The 21683-nt window shown below is 34.8% G+C and overlaps 3 protein-coding genes across 3 annotated transcripts; all 3 read right to left on the bottom strand.

The window, feature by feature from the left end:
• Positions 1-2279: 2279 nt before the first annotated feature.
• LOC136800052 (actophorin-like) lies at positions 2280-3082 on the bottom strand. Its single transcript, XM_067056669.1, has 2 exons — positions 2772-3082; positions 2280-2599 (listed from the first exon to the last, which is right to left on the bottom strand). Exons 1-2 carry the CDS (start codon positions 3018-3020, stop codon positions 2429-2431), a joined length of 420 nt encoding a protein of 139 aa, XP_066912770.1. The 5' UTR covers positions 3021-3082; the 3' UTR covers positions 2280-2428.
• An 8700-nt stretch (positions 3083-11782) lies between these two features.
• On the bottom strand, positions 11783-13608 carry LOC136800093 (uncharacterized). Its single transcript, XM_067056704.1, has 3 exons — positions 13262-13608; positions 12736-12865; positions 11783-12294 (listed from the first exon to the last, which is right to left on the bottom strand). The coding sequence occupies exons 1-3, from the start codon at positions 13556-13558 to the stop codon at positions 11783-11785; spliced, it is 939 nt and encodes a 312-aa protein (XP_066912805.1). The 5' UTR covers positions 13559-13608.
• A 4962-nt stretch (positions 13609-18570) lies between these two features.
• Positions 18571-20812, bottom strand: LOC136800092 (uncharacterized). Its single transcript, XM_067056702.1, has 3 exons — positions 20516-20812; positions 19528-19657; positions 18571-19286 (listed from the first exon to the last, which is right to left on the bottom strand). Exons 1-3 carry the CDS (start codon positions 20810-20812, stop codon positions 18760-18762), a joined length of 954 nt encoding a protein of 317 aa, XP_066912803.1. The 3' UTR covers positions 18571-18759.
• Between the last annotated feature and the right edge of the window lie 871 nt (positions 20813-21683).

Here is a 21683-nt window from a genome sequence, read left to right as displayed (position 1 = left end):
GGAAACAGATTGGACTTTATGGGGGAAACAGATATCAATAACAAAAAGAAAGGGAAACAGATGAAAATTTCCAGGGGAGGGGAACAGATATGCTATTTGGGAAAACAGATCAAAATTTTAATTCTGAAAATTGTGGAAACAGATCAAATTTTCTAGGAAAGATACTTTGAGATTAAAAATTTAGGTTTTGCAGAGAAACAGATCTTCATTTCTAGGAATAAGATTTTTGAAATATTCGGCCAACAGATCAAATTTTCCAGGAAGCCTATGTCTGGGAAACAGATATTTGAAAAAAGGTCCTCGTTGGATGCTTTCGGATATCTATAAACTGTTATCGCCATTCATTCCATTCCATCATTCAGTCAAAATGTGCGCCAAGGTTAGAAAAGGTTAGAAAAACACAATCTGCGTCCGGAACTGCGTGAAAAATAGTTTGATCAATTTCAACAAGAACTGTATATATTCATATTAATATAAATGATGAAACTCCAAAGATCATTTGTCATAATTTTGCAAGTCCAATAATAGGAGATGTGATGTCATCATTTGGTTCCCGTCATCTGATTTACGGTCAGCAGGTAGAGCTGGAGAGTCGGAAAGCTTTTCCGCTGCTTTGCTGGATTTCCACTGTCGACCTCTGCACGCTCTGTGTTTAAAAGTTTTCAAATCGAAGTAGAGAGCCGCATGGTAATGGAGAGTAAACCGAAAACACCAGTTTATCCACGGTTTCTCAATTTTAAAATTCGGATCAGTCCACACGAATTCCCTTTCAACAAGATGTATAGCTGCTTCTTAACAGAAAAATATTTTCGACTGACCGGCCGAACGACTCCCACTTTTTAAAGTAAAAATGACGGGAACCAAACAGTTTTTTGCGATTCGCCTTTTTGCATCCAGTCTTTATATCAAATTTATACAATAGCTGTACTTTTGTAAACTTTATCAAATTCCAATAACATTATAACACCATCAATCCCCCTAGAGGCAAACAAGAAAAATATGTTTTTATTGCAAAAACTATTAAAAAGCAGCATTAAAAAGAATCAGAAAATTCAACATAAACAAAAACTTGAGCAAACTGCTTTAAACCTTCAAAGGATGTAGAAAAAGAATCCCCTTGATGAAAATCATGTGTTTGATTTGCCGAGTTAAAAAAATAAATGACAGAAATTGAAGCTTGCAACAGATTTACACTGGAAATACTTTGGTACAACACTGACTTTTCACAATTAACTATCCCTTGAGCTGCCATCTTGAAACTACATTATGGTCTGTAAAAACAACGCACGCTAAAAGTACCCAAAAAGTTAACCCGATCGGAAGAAAGTTTAGAAATCAAAGTGAGATCGATCGGGAAATCGGATTTTTTTTTTGCCGTCTTATGATGATGGAGGAACTGGAAGAAAATTTTACCTATTTGAATGCTCAGCTTAGGCTGACCAATAAAGACTTGTGAACTTAGGATCTCAAGATCCAAAAGTTCAAGTATGGTCCAATAGGGTTCGGAATATAATAGTTTTGAAGTCTATAAACCACTGCCGAATTGAAATTTTCGATTAAATTTGTCAGCTTTCTCGCCCGAACTTTAAATTGTTAAAAACGAGGAATTAAGCAAAATTCTCAATATGTTTTGACAGGTATTGTAATTTTACTTGTATGTCTTGTTCCATGAAAAATAAATTAAACTTTCCCAATCTTTATTGCAAGTTGCTTCATTTTTGTTAGTAGGTTACCTTCAAGCCACCCGATTTCATTTATCTAACTATTCTTAACATAAAATTATTGTATCAAAAGTTACGGCCTCTAGAACATTTGACTCGAAATCCCTATATGAGATGTTTATTTACCTCGACGGCTCAATTCAAAGAAAATTTAACAAAGATTTTCTCCCACATAGTAACTCAATGGTCAGTTATAAGTCATTATGTATAGTAGTAAACTGAAATCTTTTATCCATCCAATGATCTCAGGTTTTGTGGTCCTTCTAAATCATCCCTACAAGGCAATGTTAATTTGCCATACTCACTTTATGAACTAAATACGAGGATTCATAAAGGAAATTCAAAGTCGTTTCGAAGTCTTCAAAATCAAATCGATTGAAAACGGCAAGTCTCCACCAGTTATCATTGGTCATATTATATGTGTTTATAATCAAAACCGATTTGGCTTTAAGCAAAAAGTAACAAATTTCTTTTATTTGAATAAGAAAAACCTGTATCTTTGCAGATTTAACTTTAACAAAACGTAGGCAGACAAATAAATTCAGAACTCAAAGCATCTTACGGTAAGATAGTGATTTTTTATTTGAAAAGAGATTAACAATTTAATTTACAATAAAAATGGGTTATAAATAGTGTAGATATTTTACAAAAATTCAAAGGAATGAAAAATAGCTATCCCTATTAAAAAGAGATCTGTTTTGGAGTTTTTAGTTACAAACAGCGTCAATGAAGTTTTGTTCCGTCAAATCAGACCATTCGTGAAATGAAGCTTTCTTTGCAAAGCCATTACATTTTCTTTCGACCTCTTTGGTGGTGGAAGCAATCAACATCTTTTCTTTCCTCGATGCTTCGGCTCCTGACCAGATAGCATATAATGCCTAAAATAGGAAGTAAAATTAAATAAGATGAACGAATATAATCATTGCTAATTTTCAGATTTCAGGCTAAACATTCTTAATACTATAAATAATACATGCTTTTTAAAAATTATTCTGGTTTCGAAAATACCGGACCACGTCATTCCTTAGTTTGTGTATGGAATGAGCTTACCTTATTGCGTTTGTGTCCCTCTTTGTTTTCATATTGGCAGTCGTAGAAAACGTAGCAAGCTTTATGTTGAGCAAGGATTGTTACCAAGTCTTCAAATGTAGCGTCCAACGGTGCTGAATGAACCAAGACAACTTTGTCAAATTTTTCATTGAAACCAAAGACAGAGAAACGGTGCTTTTGTGGTGCTTTGTGAAATCCTTTGAAAGCCTCAATGCAGTCGTTTGTGATTTTAATGCCGGAATCTACCATATTTGATGATCAAGACTTGTCTGTGTTAAATTTTACTTTCTTCTTCAGTTTACCAAGTTTGAGATTGAATGTTGCTTGATATAAATCAAATGCAAAGCCTTTTATACCTTACTTGATCTTCAGATTAAGCTCTTTTTATTTTACCATATATGGTTAATTCATAATTTGTTTTTAAATGTAAAGAAAACCAATAGCCATTATTGCTGACTTTGAAACTTAAAATGAGTGCCAATTTGCCTATCTAAGCAAAAATTTTGAATGACATAAATTATGGAAAATGGACATGTTTATGCATAAATTACTTTTTACCCAAATAAGGAATATCCCGGATGTAAAAAGAAAAATTGTACTTCTTTTAGGTTGTTCTATCATCCGTAAATTCACTTAATACTGTTTAAGACATCTATTTGTTAGAGGTGGCATAAAATGAAAGTCATAATGTTTAAGAAAAAAGGGAAATTCCCACGAATTCTTTCAGCCACTAACCATTTGGAAGTGCTATAACTTAGGTTGGAAGGGTAGATTTTTAAATCTGAGTTTTAATGCTACAATCAGTCACAAAATACTTGGCACAAAAAGGAAATTCACCGTGGTGTTTTGAAACCACAATCGATTTGTAAGTGCTCTAAATTAGGTTCGAAGGGTAGAGTTTTAACTCTGAGTTTTAACGCTAGACTTAAGACTTACGACCTTAGGATCTGAGGATCCAAAAGTTCAAAAATGGTTCAGCAGGGCTTGAAATATTGCCTAGAAACCAATAAATCCCTCCCAGATCGAAGTAATCGATGAAATCAAGTTGAAGGCCTAAAAATTGACATTCTCGCTCGAACTTCACTTTTCGAAAAATGGTAAATTAGTCAAAAATGCCAATATATTATGGCACTGTTTGTAGACTTAATAAAGACTTGTGAACTTAGGATCTCAAGATCCAAAAGTTCAAGTATGGTCCAATAGGGTTCGGAATATAATAGTTTTGAAGTCTATAAACCACTGCCGAATTGAAATTTTCGATTAAATTTGTCAGCTTTCTCGCCCGAACTGTAAATTGTTAAAAACGAGGAATTAAGCAAAATTCTCAATATGTTTTGACAGATATTGTAATTTTACTTGTATGTCTTGTTCCATGAAAAATAAATTAAACTTTCCCAATCTTTATTGCAAGTTGCTTCATTTTTGTTAGTAGGTTACCTTCAAGCCACCCGATTTCATTTATCTAACTATTCTTAACATAAAATTATTGTATCAAAAGTTACGGCCTCTAGAACATTTGACTCGAAATCCCTATATGAGATGTTTATTTACCTCGACGGCTCAATTCAAAGAAAATTTAACAAAGATTTTCTCCCACATAGTAACTCAATGGTCAGTTATAAGTCATTATGTATAGTAGTAAACTGAAATCTTTTATCCATCCAATGATCTCAGGTTTTGTGGTCCTTCTAAATCATCCCTTCAAGGCAATGTTAATTTGCCATACTCACTTTATGAACTAAATACGAGGATTCATAAAGGAAATTCAAAGTCGTTTCGAAGTCTTCAAAATCAAATCGATTGAAAACGGCAAGTCTCCACCAGTTATCATTGGTCATATTATATGTGTTTATAATCAAAACCGATTTGGCTTTAAGCAAAAAGTAACAAATTTCTTTTATTTGAGTAAGAAAAACCTGTATCTTTGCAGATTTAACTTTAACAAAACGTAGGCAGATAAATAAATTCAGAACTCAAAGCATCTTACGGTAAGATAGTGATTTTTTATTTGAAAAGAGATTAACAATTTAATTTACAATAAAAATGGGTTATAAATAGTGTAGATATTTTACCAAAATTCAAAGGAATGAAAAAAGCTATCCCTATTAAAAAGAGATCTGTTTTGGAGGTTTTTAGTTACAAACAGCGTCAATGAAGTTTTGTTCCGTCAAATCAGACCATTCGTGAAATGAAGCTTTCTTTGCAAAGCCATTACATTTTCTTTCGACCTCTTTGGTGGTGGAGCAATCAACATCTTTTCTTCCTCGATGCTTCGGCTCCTGGCCAGATAGCATATAATGCCTAAAATAGGAAGTAAAGTTAAATAAGATGATCTAATATAATCATAGCTAATTTTCAGATTTCAGGCTAAACATTCTTAATACTATAAAATAATCATGCTTTTTAAAAATTATTCTGGTTTCGAAAATACCGGACCATGTCATTCCTTAGTTTGTGTATGGAATGAGCTTACCTTATTGCGTTTGTGTCCCTCTTTGTTTTCATATTGGCAGTCGTAGAAAACGTAGCAAGCTTTATGTTGAGCAAGGATTGTTACCAAGTCTTCAAATGTAGCGTCCAACGGTGCTGAATGAACCAAGACATTTTTGTCAAATTTTTCATTGAAACCAAAGACACAGAAACGGTGCTTTTGTGTTGCTTTCTGAAATCCTTTGAAAGCCTCAATGCAGTTGTTTGTGATTTTGATGCCGGAATCTACCATATTTGATGATCAAGACTTGTCTGTGTTAAATTTTACTTTCTTCTTCAGTTTACCAAGTTTGAGATTAAATGTTTGCTTGATATAAATCAAATGCAAAACCCTTTTTATACCTTACTTGATCTTCAGATTAAGCTCTTTTTATTTTACCATATATGGTTAATTCATAATTTGTTTTTAAACGTAAAGAAAATCAATATCCATTATTGCTGACTTTGAAACTTAAAATGAGTGCCAATTTGTCTATCTAAGCAAAAATTTTGAATGACATAAACTATGGAAAATGGACATGTTTATGCATAAATTACTTTTTACCCAAATAAGGAATATCTCGGATGTAAAAAGAAAAATTGTACTTCTTTTAGGTTGTTCTATCACATTTTATCATCCGTAAATTCACTTCATACTGTTTAAGGGCTCTGACCATAGTCAGAAAATTGATTTTAGTATCTGAACATAAAAGTTATGTTTTAGATTCTTTAACACTGGCTGCGTTTAGACCAGCCTGGCATTTGTAATTGCTTGCAGTATTCTTTTGAATTCTATTGTTCCGCGCAATTGTTCGGTTTGTCAAATGCCTAATGATGCCAGCGTGTTGGCATTTCGTTGGCATTTGAAATGCCATTTTGAGCAAAGGAATCCCCTTTTCTGGCATTTCAAATCAAACAAAGGAACCAAAACAAAGAGAAAAAATGACATTTTTGATTTTTGAAAGTATTTGCACGTTTTTTATTCAGTTCTTTCTATAGATTGCAAAATTTGCAAGATTTGCCATAGCCTAGCTCTACGGCAAAAAGTTTCAGTCTTAATGACTGCAGTTTTTGAGAAATTCCATGCTTTTCATTGTTTGATCTGTCAAAGTTGAACTTGAGGGAATCACCTTTTCAGTAATGACTCTAAAAAGACGATTCCTTAAATGCCATTACAGAAAATACAATGGAAAAGCTATTAAAATCGAATCCCTCATGAGCAAATGCCAAATTACAAATACCAGTTGTTCTAAACGCAGCCACTTTTAACAGAGAATTGCCTTTATAAATTGCTTTTTAATCAAACCCCTTAAGAGTAATTAAGAACTAATTGCAAAAATGACGTTATGAACTTTAAAAAGACGTTAATAATATGTTGCATCACCTTCTTTTATAAAAAGTGCTAACTTTTAATGGGTAATTAATTAACCTTTTTGTTTCGAACTTTTTTCAAACTGTCCGCAAACAATTGAACTATTTTAATTTTTGCGGAAAATTTTTCTAAAAAGGTGTGTCAAAAGTTATGACTGGTTTTTTAAGCAAAATCCAGATGAAAAATTGATGATAAACCACTATTTTGAAGATTTCGAGACAAAGAAGCATTTACAAAAATTTTCCGCAAAAACTTTTATTGTTCGGTAAAAGATACACCATCTACTGCGAAAAATCTTTCAAAATGTTTTTTCTTCGCCGAAACTAATAAGCTCTTCAAAGTTGAAATACTCTTTCTTCCTCGCAAAAGTGTTCATTTTCTTCTTCATCAAATTTTGTTCAATGCAATTTTTGAATTTTCAGATTCAGGAATAGTTTGTCTAACAGAAAATGTATAACATGTCATAGTTTCGTTGGTTACATCAATCAGAAAACACATTTTAAACACGGCAATTATGAAAAATTCACTATGGTGAGAGCCCTTAAGACATCTATTTGTTAAGAGGTGGCATAAAATGAAAGTCATAATGTTTAAGAAAAAAGGGAAATTCCCACGAATTCTTTCAGCCACTAACAATTTGGAAGTGCTATAACTTAGGTTGGAAGGGTAGATTTTTAAATCTGAGTTTTAATGCTACAATCAGTCACAAAATACTTGGCACGAAAAGGAAATTCACCGGGGTGTTTTGAAACCACAATCGATTTGTAAGTGCTCTAAAGTAGGTTCGAAGGGTAGAGTTTTAACTCTGAGTTTTAACGCTAGACTTAAGACCTGAGGATCCAAAAGTTCAAAAATGGTCCAGCAGGGCTTGAAATATTGCCTAGAAACCAATAAATCCCTCCCAGATCGAAGTAATCCATGAAATCAAAACATTCTCGCTCGAACTTCAATTTTCGAAAAATGGTAATTTAGTCAAAAATGCCAATATATTATGGCACTGTTTGTAGACTTAATTAGGACCTATGAATTTAGGATGTCAAGATCCAAAAGTTCAAGTATGGTCCAATAGGCTTCGGAATATAATAGTTTTGAAGTCTATAAACCAAAATTTTAAAAGTTTTCAGAAGACTCTTAGTGAGGTCTGGAAGCACTTAAAAACGTAAGAATACTTCAGATGGTGATTAAAGTATGAAATTTGGCACAGATGATCTTTAGAGGGTCTAAAATTTAATTTTAAACAGTAACACCAAATTTTGCCACCTGGCCACCTGCCAGATGACGTCATCAGGTGGCTGGGCAAAAAATTATATTTTTGAAAATATTCAAAATCTGATGGTTCCAGCGGAAAGAGCATAAAATGCTTATAAAAATTGAGGTATAAAACATGCCTTGAAAATCTTCCTATCAAAAGTTATGGAGGTTGAAAGTTTTTTGATGACGTCCATCATAAGCCTTTCCAGGCAAAACTTAAAAACCTCGTAATTTTGGTACAAATTGACCAAATTTCATGTTTTATACATGAATTCATATCAAAATTCATTGCTTTTTTTCTGATTCCGATGTTCAAATTGAATTTAAAGCTTTAAATCCTACAGGATACTAAAACTTAGATTTTGAGCTTTACAAGGCAAATCAACTTAGAGTTCTCCCTTCAGGAGCACAGTGTACAACCAACTAATTTTTTTGGATGTTTTAAGCCTTCCTATGTTGTTTAGACCCAAGCATCAGATGGAACTTCAAGTTTTGACATGGATTCATGTAAAAAACACTAAATTTGGTCAACTATTTCCGTTATTATTACGGGATTTTAGGTTTTGCCTGGAAAGGCTTATGATGACGTCATCACAAAACTTTAAACCTTCATAACTTTTGATAGGAAGATTTTGAAGGCATGTTTTATACCTCGATTTTCATCAGCATTTCATGCTCTTTCCGATGATACCATCAGATTTTAAATATTTTCAAAAAAATAAATTTTTGCTAAGCCACCTGATGACGTCATCTGGCAGGTGGCCAGGAGGCAAAATTTGGTGTTACTGTTTAAAATTAAGTTTTAGACCCTCTAAGGATCATCTGTGCCAAATTTCATGCTTTAATCACCATGTGAAGTATTTTTGTGCTAACAGACCTCACTATCTCCAGTGGTGCATGTCATGAATCTATAAAATTGTCACTGGCCAGTGTCTTCTCGTCTTCTTAACCAACATCATTAGAAAATAACTTCACCGAAGGTTACGCATATCAAGAATAGGTTCTATTCATCTTATATAAAATTGCCATTGGCCATTAGGCGTGAACCCAAATTTAACATGAAAATCATCACATTTGTATTGGGTTTTGCCTTCCACGTGGCTTACCGCTTGTAACCAAAGTGGATATTTGTAGTAATGGTAATTACCACTATGCCCTTATATAATATTTGGTGCATGGTCTTAAGCTAATCAATAAATTACTTGCTTTTTTATAAGAATGGTGTTTTTTTTATTTCATCATAAATATTCTTAACTTTTTTGGGAAAATCATCCTAAAATATTCTTACAGTTGTGAAATGATTATATCTTTTCATTAAAGTAATTATCAATTTTATTACGCTCGCAATTTGTTTTCATTTTATGTTTAGCAATTATGACGTCATCTCAGTTTAGTATCATTTTTATGTCTCTAGGGTAATTATATATTTTGATAAAAGCGATGTGCAGTGAAACTTTCTTGCTCAACGAAATCAGTTTTAATAAGAGACATATGAGAAAGGTTGTGTGTGTGTTTACATAGCCTGGATATCCAAGCTCAAAATTTTAGAAAAAATAAGTTTTACCTCAGCCAGACAAAGTTCTAAAATTATAGAGCTTGGTTCACCTAGAAATCAGGTGAACCCCTGTTGACAGATTTTCCTGCATGAATCCCATGGCTGCAAATAAATTTATGCACATAACGACATGCATAATTTCAAGATGCTACCCCAGCAGTGATAAATTAATTTAGAATGACAGCCTTGACCATAAAATATAGACAGTGTGGTGGAAAGTCTGTTAGACAGAAAGTGCAAAGTGAATTTTAGAGAAAAAAAATATCAAAACAAAACTTTCAACCCAAAAAATAGCACTACAAAATTGGCAAACAGAAAAGAAGAATTGAAGCAAAATAAAGATATACCTTTAGCTTTTTACACGATGCAACCAAGTCATTAAGAAGATTAAAACAAGAATATCCAAGCAAGTATTTGGAAAGAAAACAACCAGAACATCTAAAAATTCCCATGTTTTCCGATCTTCCCACTTCTTCACTTCTTCCCTACCATTATTGTTATTTTTATTTGGATGCGTGGTCAAACACCCAAGGGAGATAATTACATATTCTATTGTTATTTGTTTCGAAGAAGAAAAGTCACGGAGATTTGCAAAGCAGCGTAGGCGCATTGCTGATCGCCCGCGCGGTCCACCTAATTATTTAGGCGTACACTTCAAGTCGGCTCGCATAATTTCTTATACGCGCGCCACCATTCAGATCTCTGATTCGCTTGGACCAACCAATCAGAATATCCGCATAATCATCCTCAGATGAGAATGCAGACGATCTAGGTAAACCAGACCGTAAACATAAGAAATATCAAAATCAAAAAAAAGTTTACGGGCTGGATATCCAGGCTAGTGTTTACACATCTAAAAACGCCTTTTCAACTCCAAGAAACTTGGTCGCCAAAGTTATGCTTGGTAAAGCATAATTCAAGTTTCCATCAACTACAACAACTCTGGTTGTGCATGCTGGTAAGCTTGGGGTAAGCTTCTATCCTTTGTTTGTTTCTCTGCTTTTTGCTTGTGTCCTTTCACTGCACTGCTTAGCCTTTTTTAAGTTAGTTTTGTCTGTTTTTGTCTTAATCAATTTTTCCTTAAGTCCTTAATTTTCTATGTTTATAGTCCAATTTTCTAGCATTCAGTAGTCTATGTTCATAGCCTAGCATTTCATCCATTTTGATAGTTTTCTTTTGTATTCAATTTTTAGTTTGAACTATCTGCAAAGATCGTTCCAAACAGGCACATTTTTGTTGTACTCCCGTCGCCCTTCTTAGACCACAACAGTATTCTTAGGTATATTGTGTATATAATCCAAACCCAGCCAAAATCGAGCATGTTATACATAGGTCAAGTTAAAATTTGGCATTTTTGTGATGGCATTTAGCAATTTAAAATTTTAGCATTTAAAATTAATTAGCAATTTACGGGACAATTTCTCTAACATTGACATTCTTATTTTCAGTTGCCAAGAAATTCCATGATGAATTATTCTTAGCATATTCTTAATTTTTTGCCTAATTTCATCCTTGTAGCGCTCAAAAATTTCATCAAAAGTCAGGTGGCTGACTCTACGTACCAATGAAGTATAAGCCCGAAAGGCTAGAATCGAATCTCCTAGGTAGGATTTGAAGTATACCAAATCCTACCAAAGTCACGCGGCCTAGCATGGTCGGCCTGGTTTTTACACAAATGACAGATTGAAACTAAAATTTATTCCTAAATTTCGAAAAAGATATCACTCGAAAACAAAGGAATCGCTAGATTCAATCTGTCGTCAAAAAATACGGCACATATTTTAAGACTTTTTCTTGCCTGAGAAAAGTTAAAGACTCGATTCTAGCACTTCGGGTTTATACTTCATTGCTTCGTATCCATAATAGGAACGCCTAGTAATTATTATAGCAAAACATGGCCGATTCTTCAGCATTCACAGGTTGAAGTTTCGTCTGTCTCTGACGAATTTCTGTGTCAAAATTCAGCATAACTCACCAAATGTTCAAGTTCAAGAGTATGTGCTTAATTTGCTGTGGAAAATCAATTTTTTCTTTGGCCACTGTAATTATTATAGTTGGCGTAGTCAATTCTGTTTGATTCAGAAAATTAGCCAGTCACCCCTGACGACCAAATCCGTTGCTAAGGCTTTTATTAAATCTGGAAAGATCTCATCCATCCAATGGTTTTCGTCGACAGGTTCATCACCGAAATGGTATTGATACACGAGTTTCGAGTTAAATCCTGTCTCGATTTCATTCCCAAAAGATAATTAAGTGAACAAACCGAACAGTATCCGTGCGGCTAGTATTTATAACGTCCTCTTTATTTTACATTTAACATAATATGTGGGTGTGCAGTGTAAACGACTTTAAGTAGAAAAAGTTTTAGCGAATATAAAATTGCCAATTTCCGATAGGAGAATACCCATTCGGTTTGTAATCGTCGCATTCATATCGAGCAAGGGATTTTGAAATTGTCACGTGATTGTCTGCCCATACCCAAAAGGGGAATTGATAAAACAAATATTCACCTGATCCGATTCTGTAATCAGCACAAGAGACATAGGATAATGATGAGTTATCATCTGGTAAAAATCGAACTGCTTCGCATCCACCGAGGGTCCGCGCTTCGCTATTTACATATTTGTGTATCTTTTCACCGTATAGAACGACGTCAAGGGTTCTGCCGTGCCATGGTTTATAGCATTTGATTCTTAGCTCGCTGTAACCTTCGTCATTGAAAAGGCTTTGTAAGGCAAGTGGGTCCAACATGAATTGCGAGTTTGGTGCATTTTGGAGGTCAGTGATAGACGATGGCTGAGCTATGTGATTTGTATAGATTGAATCGATTTTGTTTGCGTCGTCGAATTTGATATTTGTTATTTGCAGCCAACCGCCTATAAAAATGTTCGATTAAAAAATCTTAACATTTCTTTTAAAGTTTTTGTTTTTAAATAAGAGTGATATCGGTTGCTTACTCATCAATTTTAATTTACAAGTTTTTTCACATTAGATTGACAAGGATGTGGAGTAAGATTGGTCAGAAAGGGGAGGGGAAAATTTTTTTTTGCTTATATCGGCATAATATAACAAAAGGCAGACACTGCCCTGATATGAGATATATGTGTCTGATATGAAACGGGAACACTTATGTAAAAACAAAAACTTTAACCTTTTGCGATTCGACATTTTTAGGGGCTTGTGTTTTGATCGAATGAATGACCTATTATATATTTTGTTACCTTCCAAATATTTTGTTTGGATAGCTTAAATTAGTGAACTAAGCACTATGGGCTGGCACATTCGTTGGACGAAAAATTAAATCGAAAATATCTTACCACTGTCTGTAGTCAAGTCACAAAAGGCTTTCGTTTTTTCACCAAGAATTTCCATTTCATAAATTGCTGATTTGCAATATGGACAAATCTCTTTGACGTCTTTGCAGTTCTTCATTTCACTTCCACATTGCTAAAGAAAAAAAATTAAAACCAGGGGACTGAGAGCAGCAATTTCCTGCCTCTATCAAGCCCGAGACCGAGGGGAGGGGGTACTCTGGCAAAAATAGATGATGGGTATTATGACGGTAAGCTTTGGTCTCTCTAAGGGTCCGTTGACAATAGATCTTATCGGAGTTTCTAATTTTTCTAAAAAAGCGATGCATTGTGGGATTGTTTCGGGAATATTACAATAGAAATCTCTTAGGAATTCCTCGAGGGAATTCTATTGTAATACTCCCGAAACAATCCCACAATGGAACGCTTTTTCAGAGAAATGAAAAACTCCGATAAGATCTATTTTTGCAATTTTTGGCATTTTTGAGTCTCGTTGTTCTTAAAAGTTGCTCCTATACAAAATTTTGCTTACCATGTGCTCCTTGTGCTCCTGGAACGAAGCTCCATCTAAATTTTCATTTTCATCATCCGGAAATAAATCTTGTTCTTTACTTTGAAAGCAAAAACAAAGTTGTTTCTCTTCAACGAAATAACTTTCTTGGAGATTTCTCTTGCATTTCAAAACACACTCGATAGGTGATCTTGCTGGGACAGGTTTTGAAGCATCCTTTGTATCAATACTTGTTGTTGTTGGTTGGTTGGTTAGATCTTTTTCGTACCATTGCGCATAGATAACAATTACTTGTGTCAAAAAAACTGCCAAATGCATAATTATATTTGAACTCTAAGGAGCGGTGGCCAGGTAGCCTAAAGGTGTCAGCGCCTAAAACTGGTTGTAATCACCGCTTCTTCCTATGTTGCCTTCAGTTTATGGATAGCTGACCTTGGAACCCATGGAAATAGTGAAAAAACTGTCTAGATGTTAAATATCGGTTCTATCAATTTTGGAACCGAAAACCATCCAGCTTTTCTTATCATTTGAAAATTACTTGTGTCAGAAATACTGCCAAATGCAGAGTCATGTTTCAATAGATGAGAAATCAAAGTCAATCTATCAGTCATCCATCATTTAGATATTTTATTTTGCGAACAATTCATCAGCGAAATCAAGAAAGATAAGATACACCGAATATTTTCACCCTTAAAATAAATTACTCAATAAAATACATAAATAGTATTCATGGATATTTTATTCTTTATTTTGAATAATCTATAATCGACTTTATTTATTATTAATTTTTCGCCTCATTTTTTCAAATAAAAAAATTAAAACATTTTTAACCGATTCACGCAAAAAATCTTACTTCAATCAATTTTGAATAAATTGCCATGGGGCTTACAAAACTGTTAAAACTCGATTCAAATCAAAAAAACATTATATCCAAATTCTGCATAAGACGAGGCCAATTTAGCTATCCAAAAAAGAGGGTCGGTCGGTCGGTGAAAAAATGAACTTAAAAGTAAAAAACTACTTCCTGTTGGCGAAAATGCGAAATAGAAAATAAAAAGACACACAATGGTCGAATTCATGGATAAATTGAAAAATTGAACATGAAATTCTCATAACCTTGGAAAAACTACCAAATTTTAGAAAATGTACTACCAAAATTAATTTTATTTTGATTTTGATTTTTGGAATATCAGGGTCGGTCGGGCCCGTAAAAAACTAATCAAATTGGTCTCGCCTAATACCATAGAAATATGAATTAATAGAGAGTTATCAAACGTTTATCCTCAAAATGAAGCGCGCCTGTGAGGGGTCCCTTAGTGCCAATGGGATTTCTTTTGAACGTGCGAAGTAGTAATTGAATTCTTTTTTTTTGATCGTATTTTAATTGCATATTTTCTCAAGACTGATTGAATTCTTTTCAATTCTAGAAAATTATTTACATAATAAGAAGATTTTGGAGCGGAAATTTAGGGCACTTCGGTCCTTTTAATCGAAATAAAAAATATATTTTTGAATTCAGCACGATTTATATATTTACCTATCTTAAAAACTATTTGAAAACGCACTTTTAATTAGAAATTTTTATTCATAGAAATTTCAACGAAATTAGTTATTTCTTCTGATTAGATTTCTATTCACGCTTCAAATTTTGAGATGAAGAAAAATGAAACTACAAAAATTTAGTTCCCAAAATTTCTAAACAAAAGGTAAAGTACATCGAAAAATATCAATGGTTTTCAAAAATTAAAATCTGTTGATTTGGAGAAAACTACAGTGTAAACGTATCCTTTTCATGAAATCTTTTTCCACGCATCAGATTTTGAGAAACTGTTTTTACGACCACTAATTGCTTTTAACAAAGGAAAAATGAATGGATGACGACACAGCTTAGGAAAGATTTCTCTTTATTAAATGATATCTCTATGTATGGTATTACCAAAACTTCAAGAATATGGCTGCGTTTAGACCAGCCTGGCATTTGTAATTGCTTGCAGTATTCTTTTGAATTCTATTTTTCCGCACAATTGTTCGGTTTATCAAATGCCTAATGATGCCAGCGTGTTGGCATTTCGTTGGCATTTGAAATGCCATTTTGAGCAAAGGAATCCCCTTTTCTGGCATTTCAAATCAAACAAAGGAACAAAAACAAAGAGAAAAAATGACATTTTTGATTTTTTAAAGTATTTGCACGTTTTTTATTCAGTTCTTTCTATAGATTGTAAAAATTGCAAGATTTGCCATAGCCTAGCCCTACGGCAAAAAGTTTCAGTCTCAATGACTGCAGTTTTTGAGAAATTCCATGCTTTTCATTGTTTGATCTGTCAAAGTTGAACTTGAGGGAATCAACTTTTCAGTAATGACTCTAAAAAGACGATTCCTTAAATGCCATGACAAAAAATACAATGGGAAAGCTATTAAAATCGAATCCCTCATGAGCAAATGCCAAATTACAAATGCCAGTTGGTCTAAACGCAGCCTATGTGCTAATTTGCTGTGTAAAATCCACTTTCTGTTTAAGACGAAAATCTTGTTTGGACAACTGACCGGGGGGGGGGTACTTAGGCAAAAATGGATGATGGGTATGTGCGGACGGTAACGGTCGGTTTTTTCACCTTTTAAAGTCTCTCTAAGGGTCGGAAAAATCAGAAAGTTTTAAATTAGTCTCTCTAAGGGTTGGAAAATTCAGGATGTTTAGGAAATTTTTTGATTTCCAGAGAAAAAATTGTAATAAAGTCTCTCTAAGGGTATGACTTTTTTCAAAAATCGAAAAAAAAAATTCAGAAAGTCTCTCTAAGGGTCACCTTTTCAGCAAAAATCAGTCTCTCCAAGGGTCGGTTTTCGGAGGTCCCGTCCGCACATACCCCTCATTCGCCAACCCTATAACCCCCCCCCCCCCTGGGACAACTGACTATGTTATTATTTAACCTAGACGATGCGATAGCATCATGTAATATATTATTATGATATTACGATATAGCATAGTTGTATATTATAAAAGTTATTATGTTGCGTGGCGGAAAATAGAGACTGTACATTGAGCCCCTCCGACTATTTTTTGCCCGCACAGACAAAATTTCTATTCGACTGCTAATTTGCGTGTTTGAGGTTATTCTTTATTATTCGAATTCGTCTTAGACTTTAGCATAGTCTACAATTAACCCTTTTACAATTAACCCTTTTCAAAAAAAGGTTTGAGACTGCAAACTTTCCGGTGACGCTGAGCAAAAACGAGACGAAATGTCGTCTTGTTGTTAAACAAGAGGTTATTCATGACACTTCCCATTGAAGGGGAACCGAAATCACAAATATTAAAATGTATTTAACGTGCTTGTTTAACGTCGAAAGTGTTCAAAAAAGTTTTAGTCTATTTTCTTCACCTCGTTGCAACCTCATTTCACCACTTTGTGATTATTGTCGTGCCATTTCTTAAGAAGCTCATTGAAGCCTCGTGTTCTTAAAAGGGCTAGGGAAAATCGGTCCAACTTTTCTAACATACCATTTTTGGAATATTATATGAAAGGCTGGATTGGTTTGTGCCAATGTAAAATTTTTAAAAAAAAAGAAGAATCATGAATGAAATTTAGCAAAAACTTAAACATTGGTATGTGAAATAAAAACCTAATCCAAATGAAGGTGATTGAAGAAAAGTAATAGTGGAGAAACAATAAATTGCAATTTTTTTTTTTGATAAACACACCTACGTACACTTATTTACACAAGTTCATCAAAATACATACAAAATGGGGAAAAAGTCAAAAGTAAATCCTCAAATATATCAAAAAAACATACAAACGCATAATCAGATAGATACACCCTTTCGCTAAATGGTGTTGAAGTTCGACTTTACACGAGGTTAGATGGCATCACAATGCGATCAGTCAATGCAGCGACTTCAGGTATATGACGTCATTCAACCAATGTTTACTCGAACCCAAACCCTTTTAAAATGCACTTGGCGTTAATAGATGCACTTGGTGTATAGGGTTCATAAATGCACTTGGTTCATGGGGTTGATAGATGCTTTCGGTGTATGGGGTTGAGAGATGCTCTTGGTGTATGGGGTTGAGAGATGCTCTTGGTGTATGGGGTTCATAGATGCACTTGGTTTATGGAGTTTATAGATGCACTTGGTGTATGGGGTTCATAGATGCACTTGGTGTATGGGGTTCATAGATGCACTTGGTTTATGGGGTTCATAGATGCACTTGGTGTATGGGGTTCATAGATGCACTTGGTGTATGGGGTTGATAGATGCACTTGGGTTGGGGTTGATCACTTGGTTTACGGGGTTTATAGATACACTTGGTGTATGGGTTGATAGATGCACTTGGTGTATGGGTTCATAGATGCACTTGGTGTATAGGGTTCATAAATGCACTTGGTTCATGGGGTTGATAGATGCTTTCGGTGTATGGGGTTGAGAGATGCACTTGGTGTATGGGGTTCATAGATGCACTTGGTTATAGGGGGTATGGGGTTCATAGATGCACTTGGTGTATGGGGTTCATAGATGCACTTGGTGTATGGGGTTCATAGATGCACTTGGTTTATGGGGTTCATAGATGCACTTGGTTGATGGGGTTCATAGATGCACTTGGGAATGGGGTTGATAGATGCACTTGGTTTATGGGGTTCATAGATGCACTTGGTGTATGGGGTTCATAGATGCACTTGGTTTACGGGGTTTATAGATACACTTGGTGTATGGGTTGATAGATGCACTTGGTGTATGGGTTCATAGATGCACTTGGTGTATAGGGTTCATAAATGCACTTGGTTCATGGGGTTGATAGATGCTTTCGGTGTATGGGGTTGAGAGATGCACTTGGTGTATGGGGTTTATAGATGCACTCGGTGTATTGGGTTTATAGATGCACTCGGTGTATTGGGTTTATAGATGCACTCGGTGTATGGGGTTTATAGATGTACTCGGTGTATGGGGTTTATAGATGCACTCGGTGTATGGGATTTATAGATGCACTCGGTGTATGGGGTTCATAGATGCACTTGGTGTATGGTATTGATAGATGCATTTGGTGTATGGGGTTCATAGATGCATTTGGTGTATGGGGTTCATAGATGCATTTGGTGTATGGGGTTCATAGATGCACTTGGTGTATGGTATTGATAGATGCATTTGGTGTACGGGGTTCATAGATGCACTTGGTGTATGGGGTTCATAGATGCATTTGGTGTATGGGGTTCATAGATGCACTTGGTGTATGGTATTGATAGATGCATTTGGTGTACGGGGTTCATAGATGCACTTGGTGTATGGGGTTCATAGATGCATTTGGTGTATGGGGTTCATAGATGCACTTGATGTATGGGGTTCATAGATGCACTTGGTGTATGGGGTTCATAGATGCACTTGGTGTATGGGGTTCATAGATGCACTATGTGTATGGGGTTCATAGATGCACTTGGTGTATGGGGTTCATAGATGCACTATGTGTATGGGGTTCATAGATGTGTTTTGTGTTCCTTAAAGAATAATGTCTTTCAAAAGAGACTAATTTTTATCTTATATAAAAATACCAATAACCAAGATATCTTTGTTGAATGTCATGGTTAATCTCACTGCTAACGTCATCGCATTCATACCGAGCGGTAGATTTTAAAATAGTCACGTGACCGTTTCCCCATATCCAAAGGGGGAATTGATAAAACAAATAATCACCTGTTCCGATTCTGTAATCAGCACAAGGGGACAGGAACATTGATGAGTTATCACCTGGTAAAAACCGAACTGCGTCGCATCCTCCGACGGTGAACGCTTCGCTATTTACATATTTGTGTATCTTTTCACCGTATAGAACGACGTCAAGGGTTCTGCCGTGCCATGATTTATAGCATTTGATTCTTAGCTCGCTGTAACCTTCGTCATTGAAAAGGCTTTGTAAGGCGAGTGGGTCCAACATGAATTGCGAGTTTGGTGCATTTTGGAGGTCAGCGATAGACGATGGCTGAGCTATGTGATTCGTATATATTGAGTTGACTTTACTTGCGTCGTCGAATTTGATATTCGTTATTTGCAGCCAGCCGCCTATAAAAATGTTTGATTAAAAGATTTATGGAAAAATTTCTTTAAAATTTCTTTTAACTTTTTTGTCATTGGACATTTCTTTTGATCTTTCTATAATAATATCTCGTGTTTTGACGTTCTTTTATATGTTTTGTTGCCTTCAAAAAAAATAGAAATTTTGTTTGGATAGCTTAAATTAGTGAACTAAGCACTATGGGCTGGCACATTCGTTGGACGAAAAATTAAATCAAAAATATTTTACCGCCGTCTGTAGTCAAGTCACAAAAGGCTTTCGTTTTTTCACCAAGAATTTCCATTTCATAAATTCCTGATTTGCAATGTGGACAAATCTCTTTGACGTCTTTGCAGTTCCTCATTTCACTTCCACATTGCTAAAGAAAGAAAATTAAAAGAAAGGGACTAAGAGTACGAATTTCCAGCCTCTATAAAGCCAGAGGCCAGCCTGGAAATGTTGCACAGTACGCCGGCAGTAATAGCATTTGGCGTATTAGCGTAAGGAGCATATATAAAGTAAGATATTGGCGTAAGTCAAAGCTTTCCGAGACGAGAGGAGAGCTGCCATTGTAACGCCCGATTTTATTACACCAGGTTTAAGCGCATCAAACTTATATGTACCAGCAATACAAGCTGTTTTTCTAGCCTTATTAATTATAAAACTATACAATATAGCAAATTTTGAGCAACTTTTAGGTGTGAGAAGATCCAATATCCCAGGGCTTTCGGGGCGTTTACCCGCTGAACCCCATCCAATGCTCAGCCCTGGACCCATTTGGGAGACTAACACCGCCACCCAGACCCCACTCCCCTGACATTTCGCCTGCCAAAGCGGAACTCTTTTTGATGTAGACCTCAGTTTTAACAAATAACAATTCGTCATGGACTTTGCATTGTTTCCACACTGGGCCTGGGGGGAGGGGGTAAAAAATAGATGCTGGGTATTAGGACGGTAAGGTTTGGTTTCTCTAAGGGTTCGTTGACAATAGATCTTTTCGGAGTTTTTCATTTTTCTAAAAAAACGATGCTTTGTGGGATTGTTTTGGGAGTATTACAATAGAAATATCTTTTAGGAATTACTCGAGGGAATTCTATTTGTAATACTCCCGAAACAATCCCACCAGACAACGCTTTTTTAGAAAAATAAAGAAATCCGATACAATCTATTGTTGTTATTTTTGGCATTTTTAGTCTCATTGTTCTTAAAAGTTGTTCCTATAAAAAAATTCGCTTACCATGTGCTCACTGTGCTCCTGGAACGAAGCTCCATCTAAATTTTCATTTTCGTCATCCAAAAGTAATTCTTGTTCTTTACTTTGAAAGCAAAGGCATAGTTGTTTCCTTTCAATGAAATAACCTTTTTGGAGATTTCTCTTGCATTTCAAAACACATTCGATAGGTGATCTTGCTGGGACAGGTTTTGAAGCATCCTTTGTATCAATACTTGTTGTTTTTGGTTGGTTGATTAGGTTTTTTTCGTACCATTGTGCATAGACCAAAATGATTTGGACCGAAAAAACTGCCAAATGCATAATTATATTTCAATTTTAAGGAATGGTGGCTAGGTGACCTACAGGAGTCGGCGCCTGAAACGAGGGGTTCCCGGTTGTAATCCCCACACTCCTTCCTATGTTGCGTTCAGTTTATGGATAGCTGGCCTTGTAACCCGTGGAAATGGTAGAAAAACTGTCTAGATGTTAAAATATCGATTCTATCTATTTAGGAATCAAAAACCATCCATCTTTTCTTATCATTTGAATATTTTGTTAATTCTACAAACAACTCATCGCTCAAGAAGGATATACATTGAATGTTTTGCATCAATAGAACTTAAGGTTTTTAATTTTTTTTTAATCAAAATGACATTTTAACCGATTCAGACAAAAATCTTACGTCAATCAATTTTGAATAAATTGCTATGGGTAACTGGGTAACTCGATTCAAAACAAAAAATATCTTTTAAAAGGGATTTCAATTTCAATTTAAATCAACTTTCACTCAATAATTGAACAATAGCACTTTCATAAATTTGAACATCATTTAAATTGAATTTTTTATCTTACATTCAGCAATATTTAGCTCAATAACATTTATGATCTATTTATAGTAGTAGTTTTTGAATTTTGATTTATTATTGATAAGTGTATGAAGGCCTTTAACAAATTAACAATAACCCTATACCTCAGATTTCAGAAATTACTAATTGCCACAGCAGGAAGCCTAAAGCTTCCGAGGATGGCATTCATAGCTTCACACATAAGGAAGTTGGGCAATCATCTCATAATTTTGCGCGCGTTTTTCAGTATTTTATTCCCGGTTAAATGGTGTACCGGTAACATTCTTAGCTTGACTGTATTTCTATTGTTTTATCATCATTAAAAACACTTTTCCGGATTTGTTTTG

Source organism: Clytia hemisphaerica, unplaced genomic scaffold (genome assembly GCF_902728285.1).
Source record: "Clytia hemisphaerica strain Z4C2 unplaced genomic scaffold, Clytia hemisphaerica genome assembly, whole genome shotgun sequence".
NCBI lineage: Eukaryota > Metazoa > Cnidaria > Hydrozoa > Leptothecata > Clytiidae > Clytia > Clytia hemisphaerica.
Note: the sequence above shows the minus strand (reverse complement) of the source record. Positions and strands in the feature narration are given on the sequence as shown.

What these genes read in the sequence shown, in the direction of transcription:
- LOC136800052 (XM_067056669.1), bottom strand. Translation starts at nt 3,020, where the DNA reads ATGGTAGATTCCGGCATTAAAATCACAAACGACTGCATTGAGGCTTTC. An exon ending in AGGGACACAAACGCAATAAG is followed by an intron (nt 2,600 to 2,771) that starts GTAAGCTCATTC and finishes TTCCTATTTTAG; the next exon opens with GCATTATATGCTATCTGGTC.
- LOC136800092 (XM_067056702.1), bottom strand. Translation starts at nt 20,812, where the DNA reads ATGCATTTGGCAGTTTTTTCGGTCCAAATCATTTTGGTCTATGCACAA. An exon ending in AGGAGCACAGTGAGCACATG is followed by an intron (nt 19,658 to 20,515) that starts GTAAGCGAATTT and finishes TTCTTTCTTTAG; the next exon opens with CAATGTGGAAGTGAAATGAG. An exon ending in TGACTTGACTACAGACGGCG is followed by an intron (nt 19,287 to 19,527) that starts GTAAAATATTTT and finishes ACATTTTTATAG; the next exon opens with GCGGCTGGCTGCAAATAACG.
- LOC136800093 (XM_067056704.1), bottom strand. Translation starts at nt 13,558, where the DNA reads ATGCATTTGGCAGTTTTTTTGACACAAGTAATTGTTATCTATGCGCAA. An exon ending in AGGAGCACAAGGAGCACATG is followed by an intron (nt 12,866 to 13,261) that starts GTAAGCAAAATT and finishes TTTTTTCTTTAG; the next exon opens with CAATGTGGAAGTGAAATGAA. An exon ending in TGACTTGACTACAGACAGTG is followed by an intron (nt 12,295 to 12,735) that starts GTAAGATATTTT and finishes ACATTTTTATAG; the next exon opens with GCGGTTGGCTGCAAATAACA.